The sequence below is a fragment of the Aethina tumida genome, chromosome 1, assembly GCF_024364675.1.
Source record: "Aethina tumida isolate Nest 87 chromosome 1, icAetTumi1.1, whole genome shotgun sequence".
Classification (NCBI taxonomy): Eukaryota; Metazoa; Arthropoda; class Insecta; order Coleoptera; family Nitidulidae; genus Aethina; species Aethina tumida.
This window is the reverse complement of record NC_065435.1, coordinates 42,924,086-42,942,774: the sequence shown is the minus strand read 5'-3', so window position 1 is coordinate 42,942,774 and position 18,689 is coordinate 42,924,086. Positions and strand designations below refer to the sequence as shown.

The window sequence follows — 18,689 nt, the reverse complement described above, 5'->3', positions numbered from 1 at the left end:
TTGTGTTAATTTATTAATGGTACAATTGTAATAAATTGTAAATTGCGTATATTAATGCATGAGTGCATGCAACTAATTTAAAAATAAATGCATGATAAATGACATGCAATGGTAATATAAAACAACTTTACTTTTGCAGTAGCAATTTACAATGTTGTATTTAATTAAGATAAATCGTGGAAATGTTCGATCAATAAAAATTTCTTTGATTACATTTCTTTAATTGCTAATATTCTTTTGTACCCACTTTATTAGTATTAAATAATTAAATGTACTATCGCGTTCATAAGTGGTCTGCCACTTCAATGACGTCAGGCCGTAAACGGCCACATTCTGTATTACCGTGCACAGCCGAGACGGCAGTACAGTATACAGTACATAATATTACTGTCACATTAATTCTAGACAATATTTACTAATGTTTAATTCATTTTTTCTACATTAATTATAAATTTAAACAAAAATTAACATTTAATAATTCAGATTGTTGCACACGTAATATGAATTATCAAAAAAAAAAAAAAAAAAGAAATCAAAAATAAAACATTTAAATGTATAAATTATTATTTATTTTTTTGTTATTCTGTTTATAATTATAACGTGATTATATTAAGCTATAGTACGTATTGAATAACATACATACATACATACATTAATAATAATAACAATGGCACAAAAGTTTTATTACTTTTTCAGTTTTCAAATATGTACAGTCTCGGGCAAAATTAGAGCGACTGTATTAAATATTTAATAAAATGTTTAAAAACTAAATTATAAAACATTTATTTATGTCCACTACATTATTTATCTTAGTTCATTTATGTCTTACATATTTTTCACGTTCTGTAGAAGAGAAACTGTTTCTATTCAATTATTTTTAAAAACCAAAAAAAAAAAAAACAAAAAAAATTGTACATGACAAAATTAAAGTGACTCAAGTATTTTTCTGTCGTACATGAATATTATGTTCAACATTTGTTGGTGGATTTAAAAAATAAAATTAATGTGGCTTATAATTTATATATATTATAAGTTATAAGCGAAAAGTTTCTTGTACCAAAACAAGTGGTAATAAAAACAATTAAAAGATTTTTTTTATTAAATTTTACAAAAAATAAAAAAAATAAAATATTTTAACATTCTTAATAAGACAAGTGTTTTACCCATTTTTTTTAACTTTTTATTTTTATTATATTAATTTATAGAGTATTCTCTCTGTAAAGTAAAAGAGTAAAAAAGTGGCAAAAGTACACTTTTTTCACTCTATTTTTTAATAAATTTTACAAAATATAAAAATAAAATAAATTTATTAATTAGCAACTTCCATATTATTTTAATATTCTTAATAGGACAAGTGTTTTATCGACTTAACTTTTTATTTTTATTACTCTAGTTTATAGAGAAAATGTATAAACATTCTTTTAAATATATACAGAAAATTTAATTACGTATCCAATGATACTAAAATCATTTCGATTGAATGAAAAATACCTGAGTTGCAGCTATTCCAAGTTTCATTCAGTTGTCATATTTGAATCTGGAAATTGAGTTGGAATTTCACAGCCATCTGTAACTCGACTATTTTTCATTTGATTGAAACGATTTTAGTACGGATGTATACGTAATTGAATTACCTTTTTAACGAAATATGATTCTTATCGATCTGTATTACCATTCACTCAGCACCCCAGATTAAAATAAAATATCGTATGAAAAGTAATATAGAAGAACAATTGAAAAAAGAATGTTAACTGCTCAGTTTTTGAACTATATTAAAAAATAAACGACATATTTTTAAAAAAATCGTATTATTCTTCATGTTGACTATAAGTAATCAATTTAAATATTATACAGATCATCTCAGTGGAAATGAAAATTTTGAATCTAATTGGAGAAACCAACGTAGTAATTAATTCTAATTAACACAAAGTAGAGCCGCAATGCCTCCACTATAAAGATTTTACTGTAATAAATTATTACATAGATTAATACCAATAAAAGTCAGTTTGGAAACAGAAGGCTGCTTGGTAATTCTTTTAGCGGCGCAAAAAATATTTAATGGACTCATTTACCAAGTCAAGTTTTATTATAGAAATGTATTACAAAGTTTAAAGTAGTGGCACAAAAAAGTGGTCTTTTAATCAGCAGCATGCTAATTTCCATTATAGTGTGTGTTGCCTACTGCCTGTGCACTATTTGCATACCAACGACCATTAGTTTTCCTATTCTTTCGCGATACCAGATAACTTAAAAGCATTTTATATGACTTTTTAATGTTATTTTAATATGCGCCAAGAGCTACCGGTGTGCATGAGTTGGTGTGTTGATCTGGAAATTTAATTTAGAGAATAATCCGGTTTATAATGGGCCGACACGAGACGTGAGTGTTCGCTTAATTCTTTGTAATTCGGCCTCTGTAGTTCTTTCCAAAAATTGCTCTTTTTATCGTGTAAATTCAACATTAACAAGATTTTAAATTGCAGTGGTGTGGATTAGGGAAGAAAAAACAGTTTATATTTCCGCAGGGATGATAATTTATGAAACACCCGAAGAACAAATGTACCTGTTAGTCCTCGTTCCCAAAGTTCCGCCTAAAATTGATTGCTTAAGGATATTAACAGGATATTTCTTCTTAATAAATGACGACCACTTCCCAGTTTCTGACGTCTCGCGCATAGCAAATAGAACTTGGGACACTTTCTTACTTTGAACCATATTAATATTACAAAAGTAGTAAGTTCAGGAAAGTTATTGAGAGCTCAAATCTGTTTTGTTTCCTGTCTTCTAAACTTTCATTAAAAGCAAGTAATAAATATATTAAAGTTATTTGCACTTTTGCCCCGAAATTATCTTGAAACTATTTGTAATGAACTTGGCGACTTGTTCTCCACGAACTTATTTCAAAATTCATACTCAGTGAATATTAGAAAATGAGTTCAGTTAAGTTTGTTATAATTAATAGGATGAAACAAGTTTGTTTAAACTCCAACGATCCAAGCACAATAAAAATTATGTTCGCTTTTATTGAGTTTGTAAATTTAACACTGTCCATCGATGTTTAATTTTGATATCAACTTTCCCGCAAACTTTACAGGAACATCCAGTTTAAATCAGATTCGTTTGTTGCGCTGAGGATGATTTTCCGGTTTTGCAACTTTTGTCAATTATAGTTAGTAAAGTTAATTATGAACAAATCACAGTGGTAGAAAAAGCGAATCATGATTTTGATATGTATTCAATGCTTGTTTCTATTTTATTTACTCATTATAAATTAAAAGTTTACTAGCAATTTATAAATTGTAAAATAATCGGAGCGTGTTGCCTAAGAATTTAAATTGAATAAATAATGAGTTTCGGAATGGAACATGCACGTCATTAGAATAATTAATAAAACCGTTTCTTGTACACAAAACAATTAATTGGAGGTGTGCTAAATGAATGTAGTTGTAAACACTTGTACGAGCAGTCTAGACATCAACCACTGACGAAGTGAAATTGGTTACAAGTTCCTGCAAATTCTAATCTAACTTCGTTATATTAACAGGACCCCTAATTTATTTGATAGATAAGAGAAACGCAATTCACTAACAGTGTGTATGTCTTGGAATTTATTCAAATTTGAAACTTACTGACTTTTTAAATGTATCTTTATATTCAGTTGCTCGTACAGCAATCATTATCTATACTCCATTCAAACTAGGTATGGAGTAGTTATGTGATGACCACGTGATTGCAGATAATTAATGGACGACATGCTTCTTATAAGTCAGTTCGGAAGGGTTGACTCAAGTGGTTGCCTACTTCAACTTAAATTTAATCATTCCTATCACATATTTATTTAATTCATTATTCAAATGTTCATTTTGTGCTAAATTATTGTGTACAAAAAATATATTTTTAATGCTTGTCTAAAATATTATTTATTTACACCTTTATTTTTAAATATAGATTATTTATTTCACTCCGTACCTTATGTGAATACACTACAGTATTGTCTCTTATACCTTTTTTATATATTAATTAAATTTTGGTAGCAATATTCAGTCTGTTCATTATTTTCATCTCCTAAATTAAGACGAAAGAATTGTAAATAAGAGTAAAGGAAATATATTTAAGGATATGTACCTTATATATTTGAAGATTCTTTAACATTTTTCTGAAAAACGATATTGGAATATAGGCTAACATTTAATCTTCATTAATTCTTTCTTATAGACTAAATACAGGGTGATTCACCTAACTTATTTATTAGATGTCTATGGACAACAAAAATGGTTCAATTAGAAAATGTTAAAGCAATTATAACTTGAACTACTTTCCTAATTATTCCTAAGCTTCACAAAATTCTTCATAAAATTCTAATGAATATGTTTTGATCTTGTTTATTGAGACACTGACCTCAGTGACTCTATCAAGTGCCTTCAATTAAATCTGTTTTCTCTAATTCTGATTCATGAAAAATTAAAAAATATGACAATAATTGTCATAAGTAAAAAGCATAATGATTTGAAATATTATTCCCTGTAATTAAAAAAAGAATTCCTTTAAAAGTACCGTTTTTACATACAATATTAGCCTTTATAGTGCATTAAATAAATTAGAAGTACAAGCATGAATATTTTTGGTCATATTTCAAAATTAATTTAAAAACAAATTATGCAATTAATAAACGTCCCTTCCTTTTTACATATTGACCAAGACGAAGTTGAATGAATCAAAAAGTTGTGAAAAATAGTTTCGTCCTCGACCCACGTCATTAGTTTCCCCCGGATTAAACATTTAGACGGACGATCAAAATTAAAAACTCTTGGTGACGTGGCACATTAATGAAATATTACGAATGTAACAATGCAAATGGGCAATTGTTTGTGCCATTAACATAACAAAACCGACTTATTCTTTATGAAATCGATCCGTAAAGACAGTCGCGTAGGAACAATAAAAACGTGGAACGGGTCGACGGTTTATTGGAGCATGGAAAATCGCATCTATCATTTTCACGCAATGCCCTACACAGGCTCACTTTTGACAGGATTCAGCTTACGGGTTATGCAACCATACCGAACAAATCGAGGCTGGCCGCGACCAACATTAAATTACTCGAACAAATGATTGTGACACTGGCGTTCGTAAATTATGTATACTGGGGGCCCTTTTGTTGTGTTCTGCGTTAGGCGTTCGCGGCGACATAAAGAAGCGCCGATCACCTAATTACAGGCCGGACTTTATATTTAATTTTCGGCCGGAATTTTATCGTCCGCTTTATTGGCGGTCAGTATAAAAAGCTTTTTTTCTCCGGCTCCGGAACCTTTGCACCATCCATTGCACGCCATTATTCTCCGCTAAAGCTGAACGGTCGTTTTGCTCGCGCTGCCCGTAGGTCGGGGGATTTTAAAATGAACCTTCGGACATACAAATAATCAATAAATTTATGGAGAGATCAAAAAGATATTGTCTGTGTGTGCATTTTTTTATTTTGAAAATGTATCAATCATCACGGACTTTCATGACTATTTATCGGCGTGGAAATTTAAATTTTAATGAAAAGCAAAGACCAGAACAGATTGTGGTCAATATTAATTATTATTGTGGAAAAAGGTGGGGAATGAGACGTACACTTTTTCCAACAGTGGGGAATTTATTACATTATTTTTCAGATGTAAAATTTTTGAAAATTTAGAAAAGAAATATTTTTTGTGATCCTTATCAAAGGTATTTACAGAGTATATATTCGTGACTTTTCGTTCGCGATTATTTATAATAAAGGAATTGGACCCAATTAACAAAAATGGCGAATGCGTTTATTGTTTTTTAAAAATGGTGAATGCGCATATAAATATTTTACATTAAATATTTTATTCTCTAAAAACAAAAATAATAAAATAAAATTACTAAACAATCAATAAAATAAATTACGTTATAATTGTGAACAAGAAGGAAAATTTAAAATATTTAATATTTTTTATTAATAAAACATTAAAAAAATCAATAGTTTGATGGATTTTAATTTTTCGAAAATTAAGTTATGAAAATCATTACTAAATATCATTGTACTCTTACTCTTATTGAATTTTAAATTTTAATAAAACTAAAAAAGAGATTAATTAATTAGAGTTAATACTAATAGTTTTTCTTGGAAGCGGCTTAACACGTACTGTTCCAAAAATGGTGGTTGCGCACCCGACATTAATATTACATATTTGTTTCACCACCTGTCAACAAAAATAATAAATCAATAATCAATATTAATTATAAATAAATAACAAATTATGAAGCATTCAGTTAATAAATTAAAGTGGTCGTCTTACAAATAAGAAAGGAGATTTAAAATATTTTTTATTTAATATTATTAAAAATGGTGGATGTAAAAAATATGATTTTTATATGGTATTAATTTTTTGCATTAAAACTAAATAATATTTGAAAAATTAAGCATAAACAATTAAAAATAACAATTTAAAATTTAACAAATTTTTAATATTTGAATTATTTAAATATAAAAGAATTAAAATACTTAATTTAAATTTGTAATATTTGAAATATTAAGCTTGGAAAATAATATTTAATTAAAAAAACCAAAATATTTAATTTAAATTTAAAATATTTGAATTAAGCTTAAAAATTAAAAATAAACAATTTAATTTAAATTTAGAAATTTGAAATATTTAGTTTAAAAAAATTAAAAATAAGCAATTTAATTAAAATAATTAAAATATTTAATTTAAATTTATATCTGAAAATTTAATCTCAAAAATTAATAATGTATAAAATGTATAAAATGTTTAATTTAAATTAATAATTTATTAAGCTTAAATATATTTAGAATAATCAGTTCATTAAAAAAAAATAAATTATTTAAATTAAAAAATAATAATAAAATGTTTAATTTCATTTATATTTAAAATATTTATATTATATTTATTTATTTTTATTTTTTTTATTTAAAAATAATAATGATAATAAAATATTTAGTTTAAATTTATAATTGAAATATTTATCTTATTTTATTATATTATATTTATATATAATTTTTTGTAAATTTGTCAGATACGATTATAAAAAAATATATTTGTCTTACCTTATTTGTGTTTATTGTAAATAATATTAGTTGAACCATTTCTAAGCTCCACACAAACGAGGGATAGACACAATTAGTATTCTTAAAAATATTTTGAAAATATAAGAAATGAAAAATGTGTTTCCTTACACTGATCAAAGGAATATTGTCATAGTATAGATATTTTTGAAAATATATCAAACATTACTAACTTTTTTAATAATAATATAAATTGCAATTTATATTTTAAATAAATAATATATTTAAATATTAAATTATAAATATATTTTTTGTGTACAAAATTTTTAAAATTGAATATTTATGGTGCAGTATCTGTAAATAAATAATTAAAATTAATCTGATAAATATTGATGAAGATTTAAAATATTTATTTGTGCCACTAACGTTTTTGTAAATAGTTTTATGAATATTAAACTAAACTTTATATACTTTTTGACAGTTTTCAGATGTAAATATAAAATTATTTTAAAATTGAACTTATTTATTTTTAAATAGTCTGGTTTATGGAATATTCACAATTAGTATTTTTTTAAATTCCTTTAAAAAATTAAAATAGTATTTGTTCTATAAATGAATTAAATTTCATATGTACCTTGAAATAAGAAATATTTTTTAGTTGTTTTATAGTAATGAAATAAAACAAGAAAAACTTTCAAAACAATTATTTTTCCTCAAATATATTTTTAATTATCTTTAATACCTTTAGTGTACTTAATTTTCGTATTTAGATAGCGCAGATATTCAAGAACAAAACAAATATTAGTTTAATAAAGAAAATTTTATTATATAGAACAAATAAAGACGGAATTAATTAACATACATTTCGATTCTACTTATTGTTTTATTGCTAAACGTGCGAATGCAGGCTTTTAAAACGAGTTAATGGCGAACCATTCGAATAAACAGACAGGAGCCGCAATAAAATATTATTGTAGGTGCCTAGAAAGGATTTCGCTGTTTGATAACACTAAACACCGGAAATTATCAAAACATGCACCGTATAATTAAGTAGGTAAGCCGCAAAATCCAATTATTTAAATATTTAGATTTAAGAGTACCCGCACATGCTGCCATGTTATTAACTCATCCGACTGTTCTTGCGAGTTTATGTATGCAGAAATATGCACTGTGCCACGGTCTGCAGCCGCTAAATTATTATGGCGGCCGCACCATCGAATTATGCTGTCTGCGTCCGACGGACGCCTCTAATTTCTGAACGAAAGTATTAATTACGTTAGCTAATTGAATGTGTCACTCAACCGCGTCAAATATTATTCTGTCCGGGTGGAAAATTAAGTTGTGGCCGAAATTGTTCCGCCACACAGCGGGATAACCGATATTTAACACGTGTGATTCAGTTACTCCGTTGACGTTTATCTGCGATTTTATTTTTCAGTTTCCGATATGATGATTGCTAGTTTACGAGTGTCGCCTTTTTTTTCGCCGTGTGACTTTGATGAAAATGCCTGGCGACAAAATACATTATTTGTCGATTGTCGTTTTGATGTTGCCCCGGACGATCGAATGTTTAAATCAAATAAATCAAAATTCTAGTTACACGTACGACGTCGAAGTGCTCGAAAATGGATTTTATCGCAAACGCCCTGGTCGCATTTGCCGAACGGAAGAGGGTAGGAATCACATCTGATCCTCCGCTCTTCTTTATGATGATTTGGGCGACGGTCGTGTGCGTAGTACATTGTCTTTTCATGCTGTACTTTGACAGACACGTCCGCGAGGACAGGTTCGAGCACAGTAGGATGTTAATGTTCCACAGTGAGTATTATTTAATGATTATTACAGCGTTTGGTAATTCGGCGTTTTGCACATTTCACAGATTTGGATGAGAACGAAAGATGGGAGGACGACATGTACCCTAACCTAAACGTCAACAACATGGACCGTCAAGAAGAATTATACTTGTTGAACATATCTCCCAGCGATTATATTAGACGTCACATAGGCGAACAACAGTTTAGATAATTGCGCCAACCAAATCTATTTGTAAGTGCTTATGTGAGTACTATGCCACTTAATTACTTCTTGCAATGGACTTCTACCGAAATTGATGTGTAACTTATATATTTTTTTTTTGCTTGTACTCGCATGAGCGCATTTTCACAATTTATTTTACTACTGAAAATAATTTTTCATTCCAAATCATGTTTAATCCATTTTTATTCTAAATCACCTGTTAACTTCAATGATAATTTTTAAGTAAATACACGAGCACTTTGTCAAAATACCTATATAATTATATAATATACGTGTATTATATTATTTTATGCTTAATTAATTTTGGTACCTATCTAAGCCATGTATAAATTGAGGTGGAGTTGTTCTATTGAATACAATTAAAATTTAGTTAATTGATTGATAACGGTGAGTATGAGGTTACATGCGAAAAGGTTATAAGTCAACCTACCTTTTTTTATTATTGCATGTAATGATACAAATCATATACATACTAAAGAGTTAAATAATGAAGGTATGTAAAAAAGACATAGACAGATTGACCCATAGGTTATTTGTATGTAGTGGTCAGAATATTTGATATTTGAGTATTTTTAATGGACAAAAAACTTGAATATATTATTTTGAATATAATATCTTACAATCGTTGTCTATGGTTAAAGTATCAAAGACAAAATAAAATTTTAAAAGAAAGGTGTTAAGCAAATCGAAATATCAGGGTTTTTAGCTTTGCAATAAAACACTTATATTTAAAATAATCTACCCAGAGTGCAATTATCTTTTTAATTTTTAAAATTTAAGTATGATAGCTGAATGTGTACCATTAGAAATATCGTCAAAGAAAGTAAGGCGCAAACTAGTTGGTACCGGGTTAAAAAGTTATAAACCATCAAAGAAGTTGCTGAAAAAAACATGGTTTGAGCTATGAAGGACTGGAAGAAGGTGGTTTGAAGTAACGATTGAACATATTATTTAGTGATGATGGTATTTCTCATATTCGATTCCCAAAGGTGAACGTTTAAATAAAAAATGTATTAATCAAATTGTAAAATATACTCCTGGACAAAAAGTCTGGAAACCTTGTTGTTTAAAATAGCAAATAAACAATAATTATAAAAATAATAATAAACTACACTGTATACTTAGTTTTGCAAGAGAGCATTTTCATATTAAAGGCCAGCGAAAGGTGGCATTTTCGCGGAAGATAATATGCCACTAAGATAGTTGTTCCAACAGGACAAGGTTCCCAAGCATTTTTCCAAGTACATAAAAGATTGATTGGACAGGCAAAAATATAAATTTTGCCATGGCCTTCACAATCACAGGATCTAAACTTTATAGATTATTATCAATTAGAAAGGACTATAAGGCAGCACAAAAAAGACAGAACTTCAAATGGAATGACATAAAATGCCTCCTGAATTTACCAGAAAATTGGTTGCTTTCATAAATGCTACTAAATGTATTTGGATTATTATTCGAAAATTAAATTATTTAATAAGGTTTCCAAACTTACGTTCAAATAAATAAGTTTAATATGGTAAAATTATATTTTACTTTATAATATCTTAATAAAAGTAAATACAATTTCTAGAAGTATTTTTATTAATCCCTTATAAGATTCTTCTTCGTATAAACCATCAAGTATGCTTCAAAATTGATGAAATGAAGAAGTCATTCTTTAGTGAAAAAGTTTATATTTTGAACTGTTCAACTCAACGGTCAAACCTCAATACTATTGGGAAAGACGTAAATTAGGGTAAGCAAAAGAAATTACAAAACTGACTTAACTGAGGTATGTTGAAAAATTAAATCTATGAAAATAAATGTTTAGCAGACACAAAAGCGAAAGGTTTTCATAATAAATATTAATATTTCATGATTTATTTTGTCCTGTAAACAATTTTTGTATAATAAATTCAATTTATTTAAGTATTTTGTCGGTTATTTATCCCTTTACGAAATAATTAATAAAATACTATTTTATAAGGCATATTAACCCAACTGAAAAACATGAAGGAGGATTGGTGAAGTGTTTTTATATTGATACGATGTCTCACAGAGAAAAATGGATAAGTTTATGTAAAGGCATATTTTAAGGAATAACCTATACCCTATATTTATTTGAAGAAGTACTCATAAAACACATTTTTCAAAATGATACTTCAAAATTGGATAGGAAGTGAAGATTTCCTCAAATCAAAGTTTTGATCTCAATGCCATATATCAGTGACAACAAATATGTTTACAATAGTATTAACCATAAAAATTTGACATTTGAAAACAAAGCGATTATCATAGGTCACTGGTCATTGTCAAAAACCCTGATAACTGGTCAATTTTAACGGTTTCTAACTTTTCTGGCATTGAAACTACAATTTTTTATTAATTTATGTTGATCTGCGATAAAATATAAAGATGATAAGATAAATTTTATAGTGTTCAAATTAGTAACAGATTTAAATTTTTTGTTATATTTACAAGATGAGGTAAAGAAAAAAGATTTCGAGTTTTATATTTTACCTGTTGCCACCACTTGATAAGAGATAAGGTAAAACATATGCCATAATGAAATTTATGGCCAATATTCTCTACATAAATAATCAAATGTTTAATCTTTAATTGGTTAATTAGAAAGAAGAATTGATTTTTCTGAGGAGATATTGATATTAGTCACTAAGGACCACCTAAGAAACTTCAACAGTTTGACCACCCAGTACATATTTTAATTAAAACAATATAACTGTTGATTGTGTGCAAATATGTTACAAAAAATTCTAATTTCAATTATATTTTTATCCCGTCGATGCAACAATTTTCAGTTAATGTTTTATTTAAAATTTAATTACGCAGCGTTCAACGTGTAGAACCAGTAAATACGTCCGACTGCAGCGTTTAACGATCTCAGTTTAAAACTGGCGGATTAACTAGAAATTTACTACGGCGTCCGTCTAATTTTTTTTAATGTGATTAATTGTTATCGATTTAGTGTTTAGTGCCAACTTAAACAATTTGCTAAACCACAGTGCCATTAAGATCCGTGTGTTGTGTTTGGGAAATACGGCAACATTAAATTGATTATAAGACGCGAGCTGCATAGGAGATGAGGAAAAAGGTCACTTAATAGTTTGAGGTACAACGCCGTTGTTTGTATGCCCAACTATCATCAGACTCTACGCCATAAACCGCCGAATCCCGAACAAAGCGAAAGCAATTGTTCATTATTCAAGCAGAAACGTGGACAGACGTTGACTTGACGTCCTCCTTTATTTCTTCATCGCATACAACTTGTATATAAATGTCTGTTTTGTGCTGGGGAATATCTTTTTTACTGTGTCAGAAGATCTTAATCGTCGTAATTAATCATTTTTATAAGTAACAAAAAATCAAAATGTTCCTATTTATTTGACACTCGGTCCCATTATTGATATCATTATACACGGTGTCAAATTACAATTAACATTTCATAAAATCAACAATTTAACGAAATAAAGGAACTGTATGAAATTCAATTTAATTTTTAGATTATTCAGTTGTGTTATTTCAATTTTTCATTAATTTAATATCAATATTTTACAGGCATGTTATACTGAATAATTGATAAAATTAACTTTCCAATTTTAATGATGAAAAACAAATTTATTAAAATTATTTAAATCAATGTTTTTAAATATTAAATTATTCTGTCGCACTGATTATTATATTGTAATGGGATTTTATATTTATGAGGATTTTTATTAAAATAACTTAAATTCCGTTATAAATTATTTTATTTTATACCTTTGTATTTTTAATTTATAATTTTTCCTTTGTATTCCATAAAATAACTAGAAAGAATAATTTATAAAATTAATGTACAGATAATTTATGTAAAAACTGCTTTCATTTAAGTGGATGTGACATTTTACTTTACATTTTTTTAATCAAATTTGAAATAATATTAAAAATATGAACTAAAATTAAATGATATAAATTTTTAAAACTCCTCATTACATTGTACTGTATTAACTGTGTTAGTTTCTAACGTGATGAAATTATTTTTTGGTAATCACTACAGCAACCTGATATTGAAATGCGGTTTTCATAATTCGTTTCAATATAATTAATACCATTAATTCTACAAATCTCAACTATGGATTGGGCGTCAACAAAATTTACACAAATAATTTGCTAATTTTGAGAATACTTTATTAAGGCATAATTCTCCTAATTACATTGCAACATTTTTGTCTAATAAATGAATGATTTATAAAATTAATTTTCCGTTGTTAATGATGAAAAACAATTTTAATTAAATTGTTTAAATCAATAGTTATGAATATAAAGGTATTTTGTCTCACAGATTATTAAATTGTATTTCGAAATTCATATTGTGATGATTTTTGTAAAATCAGTTGTAATTTAATTAGCTACATATATTCTAATTTATTTCATATATTAAAATAACATTATATCTGTGTTGCGAATTATGATTGCACAAAAAATATTTGCAATTTATAAAATTATTTATATATACAATAGTGGCCATAATTACAGCTACTTTTTACTTTTAGGTCTTTCTTTGTTCTATGTGAATTTAATTCTATTATTTACTAGCAATTTTTTGTTCATTATAAATATTTGATTATTGATCGAAGTGAGGTAAAGAAAAATTAAAATTTATTGTTACCACGGCTAAATAAGTTAATTATTGATTAAGTTCTTAAGTTACAAGTTTTATAAAATCTGGACAAGTGATGTTTACAAAAAAGATTATCTGAGTTTGAAATCTTGAAAGAAAATCGGTAACCGGATAATTCAAATGATAAGAAACAATCCAATATTATCGTTAACTAAAGTGAAAAAATATTTTATTATATAAAAATTGTTAAATTTGCAAAAATTCATAAAAATAAAATTGGGAAATTAAGTTATCGACAATTTGTTTTTGCAAATGTGTCATTTTTGATGAACTTTTTGAAAAAAAATAGGCATATAGTATAAAAAAAAATTCTTAAAAATATCAAGCAAAAATCGAAAAAATAAACATATTTTCAAATTTAAAATAAATTTTTCTCTATGCAATCTTAATTATTTTATTTGACAAAAACATATTCTTTAATGCGCCGAAGAAGGGAATATTTTGAAAAAACAAAAAATGAAAGAATATTGTTTTTTCGATTTTTTATAGCCAAAAATAGGTGGAGTCACGATTCTAAACATTTTATAAAATAATAATATACTAGTTTTAATAATACCGTTAAAAACAACACCAATGGTAAATTAATATTATTTTTTTAAAACATTGTTATAATAATAACCACTACATTGGGGTGGATGTTTGTTATCTGTATAACAAAATAACATACATAAATAATTATGGTATTAGAATGAAATAAAATGTAACGCCAATCATTTTAAAAATAGACGACTATTTCAAGATAAAGACCATGGTTCTTTTCATCAAACTCAAATTTATGGAAGCAATTTTTTTCGACAATAATTCGATATAAGTAGAAGGGATTGGAGACTCACCTGCGACCGTCATTGGGGCCGACATAACTTCAGTATGGAACAGGGGAGCATCTGCGGACACTTCACACTGAAATAGTCCAGACATCGGTCTCCCGACTGACAATAATGTCACATTATGCGCGTTCGATACGGACACCTGCAGAAAAAAAAATTAGCATTTATTTTCATGGTCTAAAACAAAAAGAAATTTATACTCTAAGTCTCTATACATTATGTTTCAGACATCATTTTCTAAACAGAAAATTCGATTCCGTTTGTTTTATGTTATGGAATAAAATTCGAGGTAATAATATTTCTACTGTTAAATGATTTAACAAAACATTTGGTTCTTGTAGCCGTTTCCATCAATCATGCCAATCAATCAATGTCATAATCATTGCGGGTATAACTGTATAAATAATAGGTAAGACACGAATGTTTCCATTTTAGTTTCGTTATAACCGTTTATGACACAAAGTATTTTCCTATACAATGTTTATTTCCCTTCTTTAACAGAATATAAATTAAATATACTTATAATGCATTTAGGACATTAACCTTGACAATGTACCATAAATTACTTTCATTTTGTGTTTGGTAATTTAAATTTAAAAGGCAGTCTACAATGTATAAACAGCAGCTTTTTACAATTCCTGCTAAGTGCAATCTAATTCGATGGAATGGTTTAATAATTTATCTTTCTCATTTCCTATTAATACAGACAATTTATTTCGAGTGTTTAATTTAAGACTTCAAAATCATTTATATTCATTCTTTAGTAAAGTACCTGCTTTTGGCTGCTTTAACAACTTTCGCGAAGTTTGTAGTGTAAAACTTTTTACTCGATACAACGAATAATACATATATAATTGAGTTTATAAGCTCCCAACACTGTAATAAGAAAAGACGTTTGAATATTTCAGAGCTTATATTGTGTAATATCACGAAAATGGAATAATCTGTGGAAAGCTATACTGCTGAAGTCTAAGTGGAATCTAATCATTCAGATTTTAACCAACTATTGTTGTACACATAAAGATTCGACATGCTTTTTATTTATTGTTAGTGACACTCGAGATTAGTTACAAGCCGATTTATTGTCTTATGTTAAGACTTTAATCTTTAATTATGAGTAATATTTCTATTGTAGGACAAACGTAATTTGCAGCAATGAAATCAATATTTAACATACGACGGTTTTACGATTAAATAATATGTTTATTCAATTTCCATTCCAATTTGTAGCATTCAATTCAAATCCAATTTGCGGGAATACTCGATCACCTGCCGTTTATACAGAATTTTTGAATCGTCCAGTGCTGAATCCGCAACTCTCAATGAAATGAAACCAAATTTAATTATAACCATTTATTTGCTAATAAAGCTACAGTGGCACAAGGTAATGTAGCTAGAATATCACAGATCAAACACTTTAATTAACGCACCGTCCTTGTTCAACACTGATCAGTGATCGCACATGGAAAACGTATAGCAGAAACCACTACACACCTAGTGTTTAATGTCGAATGACAGTGTGAAGGAGTGAATCACATTAAGCTTCGATACCTGCAATGAGTTTGCTTTAATTAACTACCTACTGTTATTTACAGACACTGTATACTACTCCATCTAGACAAACACTCTCAAGTACTTCTACTAACACAATATAAAGTTCTGACTGGAAACACGTCGAAAGACAGAACCCACAATTCAAGTACGTGTGCAGCGAATACGTTCTTCGCAGTCAGGTTTCCATCACTACAGACGAATTAGATGGTAAATAAAGTATACATTGTATCTTGAATCTGTATGTTCAAGTTGTCTTTTGATGTTTCAAGTTCAATTTACTTTCTAATTCATTGGTGGATACTAAATTGAAAGGCGATTAATTGGAACGTAGTAAATTGAAATAGATTTTTAAATTAATTGGAGATGGAGAAACCTAGAAAATATTGAGTTTAGTTTCTATCTATTAGTTTCAAGTCAAGTCAACTCTTACATTCAAAATGTTTTCAATCAATTTTTTTAAATTATATTTATTTGTCAGTCAATAATTATTTTTATAAAATCATCATCAATTCATCAGTAATTAATTAAAAGAAAAAGTTTTTCATAAATGATTTGAAATTTAAATTTACCAATTTTTCAATTTTAGATAAAGGACAAATTTTGAATACTTTGAATTAAGACATATGTTTCAATCTGAATATTATTAAATTAAAGTACAAAGTATTTTATAATTTAATTGAAATTCTTTCACAAAAAAATTGTTTTTTTTTTCTCAAGGAACAATTTCTGCCTTCTGCTAAAAATTATTTTTATACATTTATGTCATAGAATATTTTTGTTCTCAAGGACAAATTTTAAATAATGATGTTAATTATTCATATAAATTATAATTAAGATAAATATATTTTACAAATTATTTAGAGTTTAAATTTATATTAAATTAAATTTTGAGAATTTTAACAGATATGAATTATTTTTATAAATTTATACAACAATAATGATGCATATTTCAATATGAATATTATTAAATTAAGATAAAAAATAATTTATAGATTATTTGAGATTTAAAATTAATATTTTTTTTTTTTAATTTTGTCAACGAATTTTGGAATTTTTTGTCAAAGACCAGTTTTGAACTCTGTCAATAATCGTTTCTACAAATTTAGGTCATAATTATGAGAATATTGCAAAAGTGAAAATTTTTTCTCAGAGACAAATCTTGAATAGACTCATTAATTATTTTTATAAATTTGTATAATAATGATTGCACATTTCAATATGAATATTTTTAAATTAATATAAAAAGTATTTTATAGATTATTTGCCATAATTATGACAATATTTCAATATTAATATTATTAAATTAAGATAAAATTATTCGAAATTTAAATCCAAAGTTTTTTTCCTTAGGAACAAACTTTATTATGTTTAAATTAAGTGAATATAAAAACATTTTTGGATTTTCAATTAAATAAATAAGTGTTAAATATAGCAAAAAACAGATTTGAAACTTACCATAATTAGTTTTATAATTTTCTAAGTAATAGTTACGAAGTGAAGATTTATTATGAATGTCCAAGTGTAAAATAGCAAAAAAAGAACACCACAACTACTTTCAGCACAACATTTACTTAAATTTAAAAAGGGAATTACTTAAAAATACATAAAAACATTGTAAAAATTCCTATAAATTTAGTCTAGAAAATACATTATAAGAGCAATAACAATTTCAGTAGTAGCACTATATAAATTTAAGCATGGGACTGAAGAAGCGTACAGTTGGTCTACACGTGGAGTCGCAGTTACATTATGTGCTACAAATAAAAACATTAACATTGATCATTGTTTAAGTTCAAAATCATTATTACCTGCCTGATCATTTAGTCTATCCTGAGATACTTTGGCGTGGTAGAACACAATAAGACATACAACAGTGGCCACAAAAACGGCAACACTAAAGACCAAGGCGGTTGGTATTTGTACAATTATAGGTTGGTTGAAGTAAGCCCATATGTGAGTAATGCATTCCATTGTGCATAGACTGTATGAACGGGAATATTTAAGTTTAATTTGCAATTGATTGATTAACAAGTTATTTACGTTCGCATATTTTGACAGTTTTAATGAAAAATATGACAGCTCAATTTTTAATTTGGTAAAAAAATCAGTTTGTTGAAATAAATGGATGAGTTTAAAGTGTCAAAAATTAGTCATAATATTATTCATTTGTACAGTGAAATTGTGCGAGACATTATATTTATTTCACAGGGAAATGATAATATTCCGTGATAAATTACATCACTTGGAAGTTCATTCGTACGGAATTATAAGAGGTCCTTAACAATAACATTTATAGTGTAAGTCTCGCTCTTAAGACAATCAAAAAAGAGCAATGCTAATAATTTTCTGAGTCACGTAATAAAATATTACGACGGATATTATAAAATAGAATAGTGAATATAAAATAGGCTGCTTTACGTGACTTTACTTGAACCGGCGTTATCTTTAACTTTAAGCATTTTTGTATTCCTGCGGTAAAACGGATTGCAGATATTTCCCCGTGACCACCGGATGTCCTCTTTTGTAAAACCGTCCGGTGATGTGGTATAAAAATTTCACGAAAAATATTGCAATT

General features: G+C 27.1%; 2 protein-coding genes across 2 annotated transcripts in view; one reads left to right on the top strand and one right to left on the bottom strand.

The window, feature by feature from the left end:
* LOC126266430 (uncharacterized) overlaps positions 1-18,689 on the bottom strand; it is a 203,072-nt gene that overhangs the window by 33,136 nt on the left and 151,247 nt on the right. Inside the window, exon 3 of the mRNA XM_049970331.1 lies at positions 14,567-14,702. Coding sequence (XP_049826288.1) covers positions 14,567-14,702 — 136 coding nt within the window. The remainder of the gene's footprint in view (positions 1-14,566; positions 14,703-18,689) is intronic.
* On the top strand, positions 8,428-9,358 carry LOC109595112 (uncharacterized). The gene is made up of 2 exons (XM_020010401.2): positions 8,428-8,854; positions 8,916-9,358. Exons 1-2 carry the CDS (start codon positions 8,662-8,664, stop codon positions 9,059-9,061), a joined length of 339 nt encoding a protein of 112 aa, XP_019865960.1. The 5' UTR covers positions 8,428-8,661; the 3' UTR covers positions 9,062-9,358.